At 45.8% G+C, this 15,188-nt stretch overlaps 1 protein-coding gene across 1 annotated transcript in view; it reads left to right on the forward strand.

Moving 5' to 3' along the window:
* EFCAB6 (EF-hand calcium binding domain 6) overlaps positions 1–15,188 on the forward strand; it is a 411,320-nt gene that overhangs the window by 28,772 nt on the left and 367,360 nt on the right. The window contains exon 5 of the mRNA XM_063928921.1: positions 2,680–2,771. Within this exon, the coding sequence (XP_063784991.1) occupies positions 2,680–2,771 (92 nt within the window). The remainder of the gene's footprint in view (positions 1–2,679; positions 2,772–15,188) is intronic.

A 15,188-nucleotide genomic window follows, 5' to 3' on the forward strand; every position in this document is an offset into this window, starting at 1 on the left:
GAGTGCCTGGCTGGGCACGATATCTATATAAGAGTCTTGCAATTTTGTGATTGGTTGAAGAGGTCAATTGTTGCTAGGCAGATCAGAGTTTTGAGTGAGTGGTAATTGGTTAGGGCCAGCCTATTGGTGAGTGTAGGGGAGGTGTTTAGTGCATTAAGGGTATAAACTTCCAGAGTTGCTTCCTCTTGTCGGCTGGAAGCCCACCCACCCACCCTATTGGCTCTCTAATTTGGCCCTCTTCAATTTGGCTTACTATTATTTTCTTTCAGACTTAGTGGGCGGGAAGGCGCTACTGGCCAGCGGTCACTTGTAGCATAAGTGGTGTTGTGGGGCACTTACCCCTTTTGAAGGACGGCGAGTGTGTCCTGCCCTTGTGGGGGGGCGAGGGGCGCTTCCTTGGGGAGCGTCCTCACTCTGCTATAGGAAGGGGTGGTGAGACCTTCGCAACACAGGTTATGCTGATATATATAGATGGGGCGTTTCAGTCGCACCCATGACAGTTGGGGCGTTTAGTCGCCGCCATTTTGTAAGATCGTGACTAGAGCTGGTTAGTGGTAGCGTCTTCCTGGCCACCCACTACGAGTGAGGTCATTCCAATTAATAAATTCAATGACCATTTAATCCAACGCAGTTGTGTCCGTGTCGTTATTTTTAGTTGATAAGCTAGCTTAAAGTGTATAGTTAACGTCAAGCACAATAAATGAATAGACGCCTTATAAGTATTAGATGGACGAGAAAGAGAATAAATAAGTGTTAGATAAAATAATAGAAAAATAGTATAATCGGTGCGTGGAAGGGTGTAGACAAGAGTGTGAGATTTCTAAAAAACAAGATGGAAGTAGGTTTGGGTAGTAAGGAGGGAGATAGAAGAAGTATTCAATGAAAGTGGAAAGAGCGAGGAGGTTTTGTAAAGAAATGGAAGAAAAAGATTAATTTGTTAGATGTCATTTGCTACTTTTGTGTTGTCTGGCACAGTCCAGATATTAGATAATATAGCTATACAGACATTTATTTTTATGGACAAAGTGGTGGATGGAAGAGAAAAGAAATGAAAGAAGGTTTGGATAGAATGCAGTGCAGTGACATGGAAGACATGCTTGGTTGGCAGAGGTGGAAGAGGAAAGATGTGTTGGTTGGCAGAGGTGGAAGAGGAAAGATGTGTTGGTTGGCAGAGGTGGTAGAGGGAAGATGTGTTGGTTGGCAGAGGTGGAAGACGGAAGATGCGTTGGTTGGCAGAGGTGGAAGAGGGAAGATGTGTTGGTTGGCAGGGGTGGAAGAGGGAAGATGCGTTGGTTGGCAGAGGTGGAAGAGGGAAGATGCATTGGTTGGCATGCGTTGGTTGGCAGAGGTGGCAGAGGGAAGATGCGTTGGTTGGCAGAGGTGGCAGAGGGAAGATGCGTTGGTTGGCAGAGGTGGAAGAGGAAAGATGTGTTGGTTGGCAGAGGTGGAAGAGGAAAGATGCGTTGGTTGGCAGAGGTGGAAGAGTGAAGATGCGTTGGTTGGCAGAGGTGGAAGAGGGAAGATGCGTTGATTGTCAGAGGTGGAAGAGGAAAGATGCGTTGGTTGGCAGAGGTGGAAGAGGTAAGATGCGTTGGTTGGCAGAGGTGGAAGAGGTAAGATGCGTTGGTTGGCAGAGGTGGAAGAGGGAAGATGCTTTGGTTGGTAGAGGGAAGATGTGTTGGTTGGCAGAGGTGGCAGAGGGAAGATGTGTTGGTTGGCAGAGTTGGAAGAGGGAAGATGTGTTGGTTGGCAGAGGTGGAAGAGGAAAGATGCGTTGGTTGGCAGAGGTGGAAGAGGAAAGATGCGTTGGTTGGCAGAGGTGGAAGAGGAAAGATGCGTTGGTTGGCAGAGGTGGAAGAGGGAAGATGCTTTGGTTGGTAAAGGGAAGATGTGTTGGATGGCAGAGGGAAGATGTGTTGGTTGGCAGAGTTGGAAGAGGGAAGATGTGTTGGTTGGCAGAGGTGGAAGAGGGAAGATGCGTTGGTTGGCAGAGGTGGAAGAGGGAAGATGCTTTGGTTGGTAGAGGGAAGATGTGTTGGTTGGCAGAGGTGGCAGAGGGAAGATGTGTTGGTTGGCAGAGTTGGAAGAGGGAAGATGTGTTGGTTGGCAGAGGTGGAAGAGGGAAGATGTGTTGGTTGGCAGAGGTGGAAGAGGGAAGATGTGTTGGTTGGCAGAGGTGGAAGAGGGAAGATGTGTTGGTTGGCAGAGTGGAAGAGGGTAGATGTGTTGGTTGGCAGAGGTGGAAGAGGGAAGATGTGTTGGTTGGCAGAGTCCAGAGATGCGGCAGTGTTTCTGGAAGAGAGAGAGCAGGAAGATGTTTTGGATGCACAGGATGGCATGGGGAAGTGTTGCTTGGGGGGAGAGAAGACATGTTCGATGTGATAGGCGATGGAAATTGCAGATGTAGAGGTGGAAATATGCTGGATAAATCATATGAAAGAAAATGAAAGATATTAAAAAAATATACAACTAATTAATACAGTGCTGTGAATACTGTGAAGGAAAGTAGGCTATTTGCATTTCAATGTGGATTTACTCACTAGTAAAAATCTCTACTTTTATTTTGTGATTGTCAAAACGGACTGTCACCTGGTGCATGCATGCCCCTCCGGGATCTGGCTGCACACTTTCATGCCGTGAAGGTCTCATACCAACTCTAAGTTGATGCTTTGTCTACAGATCCCGGTCCTGTGTAATGGCGCAATTCCATATCTTGATTTCTTGGCCAAGTTCCACCAAGCTGACACAAATGTTTCCCAGGGGAAAAGGAGGTAGGTGAACTATATTTACAGATTAGTAATGCACAACCAGTAATACAGTAATACACAATTAACATCACACACCGAACATAGTAAAACAACCCACAACGTGGGAATGTAACAATACACTTGTGTAACAGTCGCTAAGTTTGTGGAACGCAGTGAGTTAGTAACAAAAACAAGTTTAACACATCAGAATGTCCATTGTTTTCGTCTGGAAATTCAGATATTGTATCCATTGAATACATAATTCTTCCCTGTTTGTTGTTACATGTTGCACCATTAAGTTACCACCTGCAACGTGTATGACCATAGTAAAATGACAACATGAAAGTAACAGGAACTATGACGACCAGATTGGCTTTGTCTTTACCCGAAATTGTTGTAGAGACTCTGAGCTGTCATATGGCACAAAAGACTGGTTGCAATAGTGACAGTACAGTACACAACCCTCAAAGAGCCTCTGAGCCTTAAATACAAGGTGAATGATATTAAAACATGTAGTAACACAAACACGTACGCTGGAGTTTAAGAACACCATGCCAACGTTTTGATCCTACTTGAATATATATCTTGTAACATTCACAAATAAATATAAATATATAAGTTTCCAGTTTATTTATAGATTACGAGTTGTTTCAAATTTCTTTATAGAGTAAGAAGTGTTTTACCTGCATTTGTTGTTTAACTGGATGCATTCTGTAGGGGAAGAGTCATTCACTATTTATTTATTTATTTATTTACAGTTTCTTATATAGTGCAGCATATTCCGTTGCGCTTAACAATTAGATCAACAGTAATAGAACAAAACTGGGTAAAAACAGACAGACGTAGAGGTAGGAAGGCCCTGCTCGCAAGCTTACAATCTATAGTCAGTGTTTAATAATAATAATGAAAAGTTTACGTAAAATAAAAATACAGCACAATCAAATTAAATGCCCTACTTTTGTAATTTAACACTTGGGGAAGGCTTGCGGTTATTGACAGTTCACCAGCAGAAAATTGTCATTTTCTGCGGGTCATTCCGAGTTGATCGCTAGCTGCCGTTGTTCGCAGCGCAGCGGTCAGGCTAAAAAAATGGCATTTCTGCGCATGCGTATGCACCGCAATGCGCACGCACGACATACGGGAACAGAGCCCGTTGTGGTTGTGCACAGGTTGTAGCGAAGTTTTCAGTCGCACTGATGGCCACAAGAAGATTAACAGGAAGGGGGCGTTTCTGGGTGTCTACTGACCGTTTTCAGGGAGGGTTTGTAAAAACGGAGGCGTGTCTGAAAAAAACGCAGGCGTGACTGGGCATTCGCTGGGCGGGTGTATGACGTCAAATCCGGACACGAATAGGCTGAAGTGATCGCAAGCGCTGAGTAGGTTCAGAGCTACTCAGAAACTGCACAAACTGTTTTTGTAGAGCGCGGCTGCACATGCGTTCGCACTTCTGCTAAGCTAAAATACACTCCCCAGTGGGCGGCGGCATAGCGTTTGCACGGCTGCTAAAACTAGCTAGCGAGCGATCAACTCGGAATGACCCCCCACTAAGCGATCCATCTTACAATATATGTTCCAATGCAGATCAGAACAATATATCGTGCAGAACGTATAATGTGTAGGCCTGATCGCACGTGCCCAGTGGTCATTAATCGCATTGTCCCATCTGCTGTCCTGCACAGATGGAACAATGCTGGCAAGGTACATTGCGCAGTTTGTATGGACAGCGTGATGTATCGTGTTGTTGCATCGTGCCATCGCTAGGTACACACATCGTTTACTGTACACTCAGCATAGCAGTTTCTAAAAAAGCTTAATTACCTTTAAACCTTTTTCTCTAACGTCCTAAGTGGATGCTGGGGACTCCGTAAGGACCATGGGGAATAGCGGCTCCGCAGGAGACTGGGCACATCTAAAGAAAGCTTTAGGACTAACTGGTGTGCACTGGCTCCTCCCCCTATGACCCTCCTCCAAGCCTCAGTTAGATTTCTGTGCCCGACGAGAAGGGTGCACACTAGGGGCTCTCCTGAGCTTCTTAGTGAAAGTTTTAGTTTAGGTTTGTTATTTTCAGTGAGACCTGCTGGCAACAGGCTCACTGCATCGAGGGACTAAGGGGAGAAGAAGCGAACTCACCTGCGTGCAGAGTGGATTGGGCTTCTTGGCTACTGGACATTAGCTCCAGAGGGACGATCACAGGCCCAGCCTGGATGGGTCCCGGAGCCGCGCCGCCGGCCCCCTTACAGAGCCAGAAGAGCGAAGAGGTCCGGAAAAATCGGCGGCAGAAGACGTTCCTGTCTTCAATAAGGTAGCGCACAGCACTGCAGCTGTGCGCCATTGCTCTCAGCACACTTCATACTCCGGTCACTGAGGGTGCAGGGCGCTGGGGGGGGCGCCCTGAGACGCAATAAAACATGATAAAAATACCTTACATGGCAAAAAATACATCACATATAGCTCCTGGGCTATATGGATGCATTTAACCCCTGCCAGAATATACAGAAAAACGGGTGATAAGGCCGCCGAAAAGGGGGCGGAGCCTATCTCCTCAGCACACTGGCGCCATTTTCCCTCACAGCTCAGTTGGAGGGAAGCTCCCTGGCTCTTCCCTGCAGTCACTACACTACAGAAAGGGTTAAAAAAAGAGAGGGGGGCACTAATTAGGCGCAGTATTAGAACATACAGCAGCTATAAGGGGAAAAACACTTATATAAGGTTATCCCTGTATATATATATAGCGCTTTGGTGTGTGCTGGCATACTCTCCCTCTGTCTCCCCAAAGGGCTAGTGGGGTCCTGTCCTCTATCAGAGCATTCCCTGTGTGTGTGCTGTGTGTCGGTACGTTTGTGTCGACATGTATGAGGAGAAAAATGATGTGGAGACGGAGCAGAGTGTCTGTAACAGTGATGTCACCACCTAGGGGGTCGACACCTGAGTGGATGTACTGTTGAAATTACGTGACAGTGTCAGCTCTGTATAAAAAAACAGTGGTTGACATGAGACAGCCGGCTACTCAGCTTGTGCCTGTCCAGACGTCTCATAGGCCGTCAGGGGCTCTAAAGCGCCCCTTACCTCAGATGGCAGATACAGACGCCGACACGGATACTGACTCCTGTGTCGACGGTGAAGAGACAACCGTGATTTCCAGTAGGGCCACACGTTACATGATTGAGACAATGGAAAATGTTTTATACATTTCTGATAATACGAGTACCACCAAAAAGGGGTATTATGTTCGGTGAGGGAAAAACTACCTGTAGTTTTCCTGAATCTGAGAAATAAAATGTGTGATGATGCGTGGGTTTCCCCCCGATAACAATTGATAATTTCTTAAAAAGTATTGGCTGTATACCCTTTCCCGCCAGAGGTTAGGGTGCGTTGGGAAACACCCCCTAGGGGGGATAAGGCGCTCACACGCTTGTAAGAACAAGGGCTCTACCCTCTCATGAGATGGCCGCCCTTAAGGATCCTGCTGATAGAAAGCAGGAGGGTATCCAAAAATGTATTCACACACATACTGGTGTTATACTGCGACCAGCAATCGCCTCAGCCTGGAGGTGCAGTGCTGGGTTGGCATGGTCGGATTCCCTGACTGGAAATATTGATATCCTAGATAAGGATAGTATATTATTGCCTATAGAGCATTTAAAAGATGCATTTCTATATATGCAGGATGCACAGCGGAATAATTGCCGACTGGCATCAAGTATAAGTGCGTTGTCCAATTCTACCAGTAAAATGGTCAGGTGATGCGGATTCCAAACGGCATTTAGAAGTATTGCCTTTGAAAGGGGACATTTGGGGTCGGTCTTTTAGACCTGGTGGCCACGGCAACAACTGGGAAATCCACGTTTGTACCCCAGGTCGCCTCTCAAAATAAGACGCCGTATTATCAGGCGCAGTCCTTTGTTGGCAAGCGGACAAAAGGTTCCTCTTTTCTGCTCGTGACAGAGGGAGAGGAAAAAGGCTGAAGAGATTACCCAGTTCCTAGGAACAGAAATCCTTTTCCGCCTCTGCAAAGCCCTCAGTATGACGCTAGGGCCTTACAAGCTCAGGCACGGTGGGGGCCCGTTCTCAATGAATTTCAGTGCGCAGTGGGCTCACTCGCAAGTAGACCCCTGGATCCTTCAGGTAATATCTCAAGGGTACATATTGAAATTCGAGACGTCTCCCCCTCGCCGTTTCCAAAAGTCGGCTTTACCGACGTCTCCCTCTGACAGGGAGGCAGTTTTGGAAGCCATTCACAAGCTGTATTCCCAGCAGGTGATAATCAAGGTACCCCTCCTGCAACAGGGAACGGGGTATTATTCCACACTATTGTGGTACCGAATCCAGACCACTCGGTGAGACCGATTCTAAATCTAAAATCTTTGAACACTTACATACAGAGGTTCAAATTCAAGATTGAGTCACTCAGAGCAGTGATTGCGAACCTGGAAGAAGGGGACTACATGATGTCTCGGGACATCAAGGATGCTTACCTTCATGTCAAAATTTACCCTTCTCACCAAGGGTACCTCAGGTTATGGTACAGAACTGTCACTATCAGTTCAGACGCTGCCGTAGGGATGGTCCACGACACCCCGGGTCTTTACCAAGGTAATGGCCGAAATGATATCCCTTCGAAGGAAGGGAATTTTAGTTATCCCTTACTTGGACGATTCCCTGATAAGGGTAAGATCCAGGGAACAGTTGGAAGTCGGTGTAGCACTATCTCAGGTAGTGTTGCGGCAGCACGATTGGATTCTCAATATTCCAAAATCGCAGCTGGTTCCGACGACTTGCCTTCTGTTTCCTAGGGATGTTCCTGGACACAGTCCAGAAAAAAGGTGTTTCTCCCGGAAGAGAAAGCCAGGGAGTTATCCGAGCTAGTCAGGAACCTCCTAAAATCGAACCAAGTCTCAGTGCATCAATGCACAAGGGTTCTGGGTAAAAATGGTGGCTTCCTACGAAGCAATCCCATTCGTTAGATTCAACGCAAGAACTTTCCAGTGGAACCTACTGGACAAATGGTCCGGGTCGCATTTTCAGATGCATCAGCGGATAACCCTGTCACCAAGGACAAGGGTATCCATCCTGTGGTGGTTGCAGAGTGCTCATCTTCTAGAAGGCTGCAGATTCGGCATTCAGGACTGGGTCCTGGTGACCACGGATGCCAGCCTGCGAGGCTGGGGAGCAGTCACACAGGGAAGGAATATCCAGGGCTTAGGGTCAAGCCTGGATACATCACTTCACATAAATATCCTGAAGCTAAGGGCCATTTACAATGCTCTAAGCTTAGCAAGACCTCTGCTTCAAGGTCAGCCGGTATTGATCCAGTCGGACAACATCATGGCAGTCACCCACGTAAACAGACAGGGTGGCACAAGAAGCAGGAGGGCAATGGCAGAAGCTGCAGGGATTCTTCGCTGGGCGGAAAATCATGTGATAGCACTGTCAACAGTATTCATTCCGGGAGTGGACAACTGGGAAGCAGACTTCCTCAGCACGACCTCCACCCGGGAGAGTGGGGACTTCACCCAGAAGTCGTCCACATGATTAAAAAACTCGACAGGTATTGCGCCAGGTCAAGAGACCCTCAGGCAATAGTTGTAGACGCTCTGGTAACACCGTGGGTGTACCAGTCAGTGTATGTGTTCCCTCCTCTGCCTCTCATACCCAAGGTACTGAGATTGATAAGATGGAGAGGAGAAAGCACTATATTCGTGGCTCCGGATTGGCCAAGAAGGACTTGGTAACCGGAACTTCAAGAGATGCTCACGGAGGATCCGTGGCCTCTACCTCTAAGAAGGGACCTGCTCCAGCAAGGACCCTGTCTGTTCCAAGACTTACCGCGGCTGCGTTTGACGGCAGGGCGGTTGAACGCCGGATCCTGAAGGAAAAAAGGCATTCCGGATGAAGTCATCCCTATCCTGATCAAAGCCAGGAAGGATGTAACCGCAAAAACATTATCACCGCAATTGGCGAAAATATGTTGCGTGGTGCGAGGCCAGTAAGGCCCGACGGAGGAAATTCAACTGGGTCGATTCCTACATTTCCTGCAAACAGGAGTGTCTATGGGCCTGAAATTGGGGTCCATTAAGGTTCAAATTTCGGCCCTGTCAATTTTCTTCCAAAAAGAACTAGCTTCAGTCCCTGAAGTTCAGACGTTTGTAAAAGGGGTACTGCATATACAGCCTCCTTTTGTGCCTCCAGTGGCACTTTGGGATCTCAATGTAGTTTTGGGTTCCAAAAGTCACATTGGTTTGAACCACTTAAATCTGTGGAGTTAAAATATCTCACATGGAAAGTGGTCATGCTGTTGGCCCTGGCCTGGGCCAGGCGCGTGTCAGAATTGGCCGCTTTATCCTGAAAAAGCCCTTATCTGATTTTCCATTCGGACAGGGCGGAATTGAGGACTCGTCCTCAGTTTCTCCCTAAGGTGGTTTCAGCGTCTCACCTGAACCAACCTATTGGTGGTGCCTGCGGCTACTAGGGACTTGGAGGCCTCCAAGTTGCTAGACGTTGTCAGTGCCCTGAAAATATATGTTTCCAGGACGGCTGGAGTCAGGAAATCTGACTCGCTGTTTATCCTGTGTGCACCCAACAAGCTGGGTGCTCCTGCTTCTAAGCAGACTATTGCTCGTTGGATTTGTAGTACAATTCAGCTTGCACATTCTGTGGCAGGCCTGCCACAGCCAAAAATCTGTAAATGCCCACTCCACAAGGAAGGTGGGCTCATCTTGGGCGGCTGCCCGAGGGGTCTCGGCTTTACAACTTTGCCGAGCAGCTACTTGGTCAGGAGCAAATACGTTTGTAAAATTCTACAAAATTGATATCCTGGCTGAGGAGGACCTGGAGTTCTCTCATTTGGTGCTGCAGAGTCATCCGCACTCTCCCGCCCGTTTGGGAGCTTTGGTATAATCCCCATGGTCCTTACGGAGTCCCCAGCATCCACTTAGGACGTTAGAGAAAATAAGAATTTACTTACCGATAATTCTATTTCTCATAGTCCGTAGTGGATGCTGGGCGCCCATCCCAAGTGCGGATTGTCTGCAATACTTGTACATAGTTATTGTTACAAAAATCGGGTTATTATTGTTGTGAGCCATCTTTCAGAGGCTCCTCTGTTATCATGCTGTTAACTGGGTTCAGATCACAGGTTATACGGTGTGATTGGTGTGGCTGGTATGAGTCTTACCCGGGATTCAAAATCCTTCCTTATTGTGTACGCTCGTCCGGGCACAGTATCCTAACTGAGGCTTGGAGGAGGGTCATAGGGGGAGGAGCCAGTGCACACCAGTTAGTCCTAAAGCTTTCTTTAGATGTGCCCAGTCTCCTGCGGAGCCGCTATTCCCCATGGTCCTTACGGAGTCCCCAGCATCCACTACGGACTATGAGAAATAGAATTATCGGTAAGTAAATTCTTATTTTTTCTTTCTTAACTAACCCTCCAATCCTAAGTGACATCATAGTGTAAAGTAGGCTGACCACATTATCCCCCTAACCTGGGACACTCAGGAATTACACCGGTTCTGTGACTGGCTGACTACAAGCCTGCATGTCACCTGGTTTTAATCAGTCACAGAACCTGTGTAATTCATGAGTGTCCCAGGTTAAAGGGATAATATGGTCAGCCTATTAAAGATCTGCTTACAAAGAAGGACTCTTACCTCTGGTCTTTGTAAGATGGCTTCTTTATTAATTATTATTATTACTAGTTATTTATATAGTGCACACATGTTCCGCAGCGCTTTACAAAGAATATTTGGCCGTTCACATCAGTCCCTGCCCCAGTGGAGCTTACAATCTATGGGGGTAATTCAGAGTTGATCGCAGCAGCAAACTTGTTACAAGTTGGGCAAAACCATGTGCACTGCAGGTGGGGCAGATGTAACATGTGCAAAGAGAGTTAGATTTGGGTGGGTTATTGGGGGTCATTCCGAGTTAATCGTAGCTGTGCTAAATTTAGCACAGCTACGATCAGGCACTCAGACATGCGGGGGGACGCCCAGCAGAGGGCTAGTCCGCCCCGCATGTCAGTGCCGGCCTTCCCTGCAGAAATGCAAAAGCATCGCACAGCGGCGATGCTTTTGCATTTGAGGAGTAACTCCCGGCCAGCTCAGCTCCTGCGGCTGGCCGGGAGAACCTCTTCGATGCCCGGGTAGCAGCGGCTGCGTGTGACGTCACGCAGCTGCCGCGGCCCGCACCCACAACGGTCCGGCCACACCTGCGTTGGCCGGACCGCGCCCCCCTAAACGGCAGCTTAATGCTGCCGTCCAGCGACCGCCTCTGCCTGTCAAATCAGGCTGCTTTATTTTTACACTGCAATTTTTTAAATACTGGCTGCTTTATTTTTACACTGCAATTTAGTGTAACCCTGATTTAGGGTTTAAACAACACTTATACTGAGGTAGTTATAATATGGTGACTAAAATGGAGTATAAGCATATATATTATTCATATAAAAGTTAATGGATGTTGTAATACTGTATGCATGTTTTGAGGTAAATAATACAGTTCACATATATGTAATTGTATATACATTGATGTAAATGTAGTGGTGAATACAATGAAGGCTTATTTTATGGTTTCACAGTGTATCTAAAGGGTTAATGTCCTTGTGCTCCTAACTGTTAATCACCTAGTGGGGTGATTGCCAGTGGGCGGGGCATCACCTCAGAGTGGGTCATGTGACTACTAGAGAGGGGTGGAGAGGTGCTGTGAGTGTAGCTGAGGGAGAGACTGCATATCCCTTGGTGAGAGGACATAGTTTTTTGCTGCTCCGGCCGTCGCTCGCATTAGAGCTGAGCGGTATACATTGCGGCGGCCGGAGGGGGCTTAGTGTGTGTAGCCAGAACAGGGCTTCCTTACTGTAAAGGTGGTGACAGCAGCATTGAGACTCAGCACTGTTCACAGAACCCGGCATCAGCGCTAGTCAACTCACCCAGCAGTATTGGAAGGGCGCACCTATGACAGGGAGACAGAGAGGGTTCCTCCTATTACCGGCACAGACTCTGACAGCCACAACAAAGAAGCCAGGACCAGCAGCAGAGGCTCCATTCTGTGTGGCTGTAAGTGTAAGGGAGGAGTCGGGGGAGTGGCTGCAGCAGCATCACTAGATCGTAGAAGTGGGAGTGCATAATCCAGCCATTTATATTACCCCTACACTAAGCACAGCAATGCATAGGTGACTATTGTACATAGTCAATTTCATATTGGGACTAAGGACTCCAGGGCTAGGCCGCAATAATGGCTATTAAGCAGGAGGACAGTAATGGGTCACAGTAATCAGAGTGACCTATAATGACAGTTCCATGTATGGCTTAATCATAGTGCTAAGGAGAAGGTAGAAAGCACTGGATATATATATGTAACAGGAGGAGTGGAGTGAAACTTGAACTGTTTAACGCTTCATAAATAGTTTTAAAGCTCCCCCATATATCAGCATCACATCAGTCAAAGGAGAGCCAGAGACATTGTTCCGCAGCGCTAAATAGAAAGTAACACCCTAAAGCTGCCACCTAATGTGTGTATTTATGCCCCTGAATTAGCAGAATTAGAGGCAAGGACATTAAAGGTAGCCATACTACAGTGACATTGGATGGATGTTAAAGCCTCTTAGCCACAAAGGATTAGACTATCATCCCGATTCAAGGACTAGCTTGTGGCACTTTAATACAACTGTGTTATATGTATATTCGTGAACCCGTAAGAAGGACTGACACGTAAGAGACTATTAGTTTTAAAGTTAAAGGATTTGAGCTCGCTGTGACTATGATAAGAGAAACCATCTCTTGCAGATATATTTAATATAGACTCATCCTAAGAGACAACAATAATTTGAGGCATACAGGAATCGAAAAGCTATATATGCTCTGAAATATAGAAAGCATCAGCTACTTCAAATGGACACAAGGACGCAGCATAACAAAGGTTTATCATACCAGCTTCTTAGGAGTTTAGTTTAATACTGGACAACTACGGTAACATTTTTACTGAGGAAAGGATACAGATTCCTTGGTAATCAACTGTTGATGTTACTATCTATGAGCTAAATAGATACTTTCTGTTATCTGCCAAGGAGGAACTATAAGTAACCTTATAGGAGAAAGTAATCGCTACCATAAGTAGACTGAGCCAAACATCTTTCTCTTTAACTGAAGGGAGAACTGATAGTTGATACTAAAACATAGTGTCAGACATTCTGTATTAACTGCTGTTATTTTTAGGAAGTTTATGGGCCCTTATAGTGCACTATCATATTAAGAGTACCCGGGTCACTCTAACACTCTAACACCTAAGGGTGTCTTGAAAAGAAAAAGGATTTGTTGTATTGCATGCAGGTACTGTGTATAGGCCTAATTGACCGGGGGTTAGCATGGATTAATGACTTAAAGGGGAATGTGTAATTGATGAAATGTTATTGTATACTTAATCCATTTGGTACTGGTCATTAAAGTGTTATACTTTCCATGTGTGTCTGGTCCGTCTGGAAGTTGATCTGAAGATCCAGGAAGAAAGAGACAGGTATATTAGATAATATATCTATGATATAAGGGAATCATCCCCTAAGGATAGAGATCAGGCTTACTCAAGCAAGCCTTAACGGTAGTTAAATACTACACATAGCTTGAGTGGAGGCACAGCTATTAGGTAACCATCCCTTAATAGAATACATAGACAGCTCTCGTTCAAGGTATTGAGGGTAGGGTTACATTTGGAGGCACCGCGTGAGATAGAAGTTACACTCAGGCCCTGTTACACCACAGGTGTCAGCTGCCATTAATTATTATTGATAAAGTCCTCACATCCCTAAAAATAAAATACAAATATGGGAAAGAAGCAAAGGAACAGGGAGAAGGTTGGACATAAAGCCATTGCTGTATCAGTTGGGAGAGTTGAAGCCAATAGAGAATGTAAAAGTATGGACAAACAAGAGTACCATAAGGGACCAGGCTTAAAGGAAGAGGTGACATGCAAGTTTGTGGGAACTTTTGTAAATAACCTAGGTGTGAAAAATGAAAAAATATTAGATGTCCCTGTAGAGTTGGAGAAGAGAAAGAAAAAATCAAAGGACAAGAAAGTCAGACTTGATCCCCACCTAAAGGATAGTGAGGGAGGTGTTAGTGACAACCTTGCTCATACTTTGGTCGCTAACATGGATTATGGAATGAATGGAGATAAGAATGTTCTACCACTGAAAGAGAGAGTTCCAGGGGAAGTGAAGATAGATGTAGGTATACAGAGATTAGAAACTGTGCTAAAGCAAATAGCTGAGGATTATAAGAAACATGGACAATTAGTATTAGCTCTTCCAAAAGATCAACAGAAGGACCTGCTTTCCCTGTTTCCAACTTCCATTGAGGAACCAACAAGAAGAGATAGCCCAGTGGATCTACAGACCCCGATAGAGGTGATAAGACATATAGCACTGGACAGGTCTAAACATATTTATCAGTTGTTGGAGGTTCTAGATGAAACCCGATGGAAGCTAAAAGAAGAACAGATGTTTAACACCAAAATTGATGAGAGGAACAAAGAGCTTGAAAGAGAACTTTGGTTTATACAGAGAGAGATGGAAACCATGGCATCTGATGAAAGACAAACCAGAGTGGATCAGGAGCAACAAAAGTTGATAATGTACCAGCAGCAGGAAGACAATATTCATTCTCTGGAATCAAAAATAACTGAGTTGTCTGAATTATTGGAAGTGGGTAAAGAAACTGAAAAGGAGGATCATATTTGTCTGAATGAAATGAAAGAAAGACTGTCTCAGCTAGAATCTGAGAATAAAATACTCAAGGATGCCAACTTCCTAAACAACTGTCCTGAAGACCGTATCCATGAATTTTCTATGCGACCGGATACTAAGGACATAGCATTACAGACTGAGGTAGTGGATGGTATATTGCTGAGACAATCTTCTATGAATAAAGTTGATAGTAAAGGGACACAGTATATGTCTCTTAAAATGACTGGCACAGTAATATGGTTCCATGTGAAGAAAGGCTATGGCTTCATTAAAAGGCATGACACCGGAGAAGACATATTTGTACATTGGACATCTATAACGAAGAATAACCCCCTAAAACTGTTGTACAGTGTAGGAGATGGAGAGAAAGTAGAATTTGAAGTGTTGGAAGGGGAAAAGGGTGTACATGCAGCAAATGTGACTGGCATTGGTGGAGTACCAGTGAAAGGGAGTCGATTTGCTCCAAACCGACGAGGATCATACAGTTATTGTTATCAACCACGAGAAAAAGCGGTTGATGAAGGAAGTGCATATTCAGAACAAAGGCAAGGGAGAGATCCAGCTCCATGTCATCCTTCTACAACCTTACATTACCGACCTCTCTCGAGATTCAATGGTAGAGTAAATCAGTCCCAGGATCAAGAAACGGAAAATTCAGATGCTAAAGACTTGATAACTTTAGAAGCTTCGTCAGAGAAAGAAACTAGTCTCAG

This window comes from Pseudophryne corroboree, chromosome 6, assembly GCF_028390025.1.
Source record: "Pseudophryne corroboree isolate aPseCor3 chromosome 6, aPseCor3.hap2, whole genome shotgun sequence".
Taxonomy (NCBI): domain Eukaryota; kingdom Metazoa; phylum Chordata; class Amphibia; order Anura; family Myobatrachidae; genus Pseudophryne; species Pseudophryne corroboree.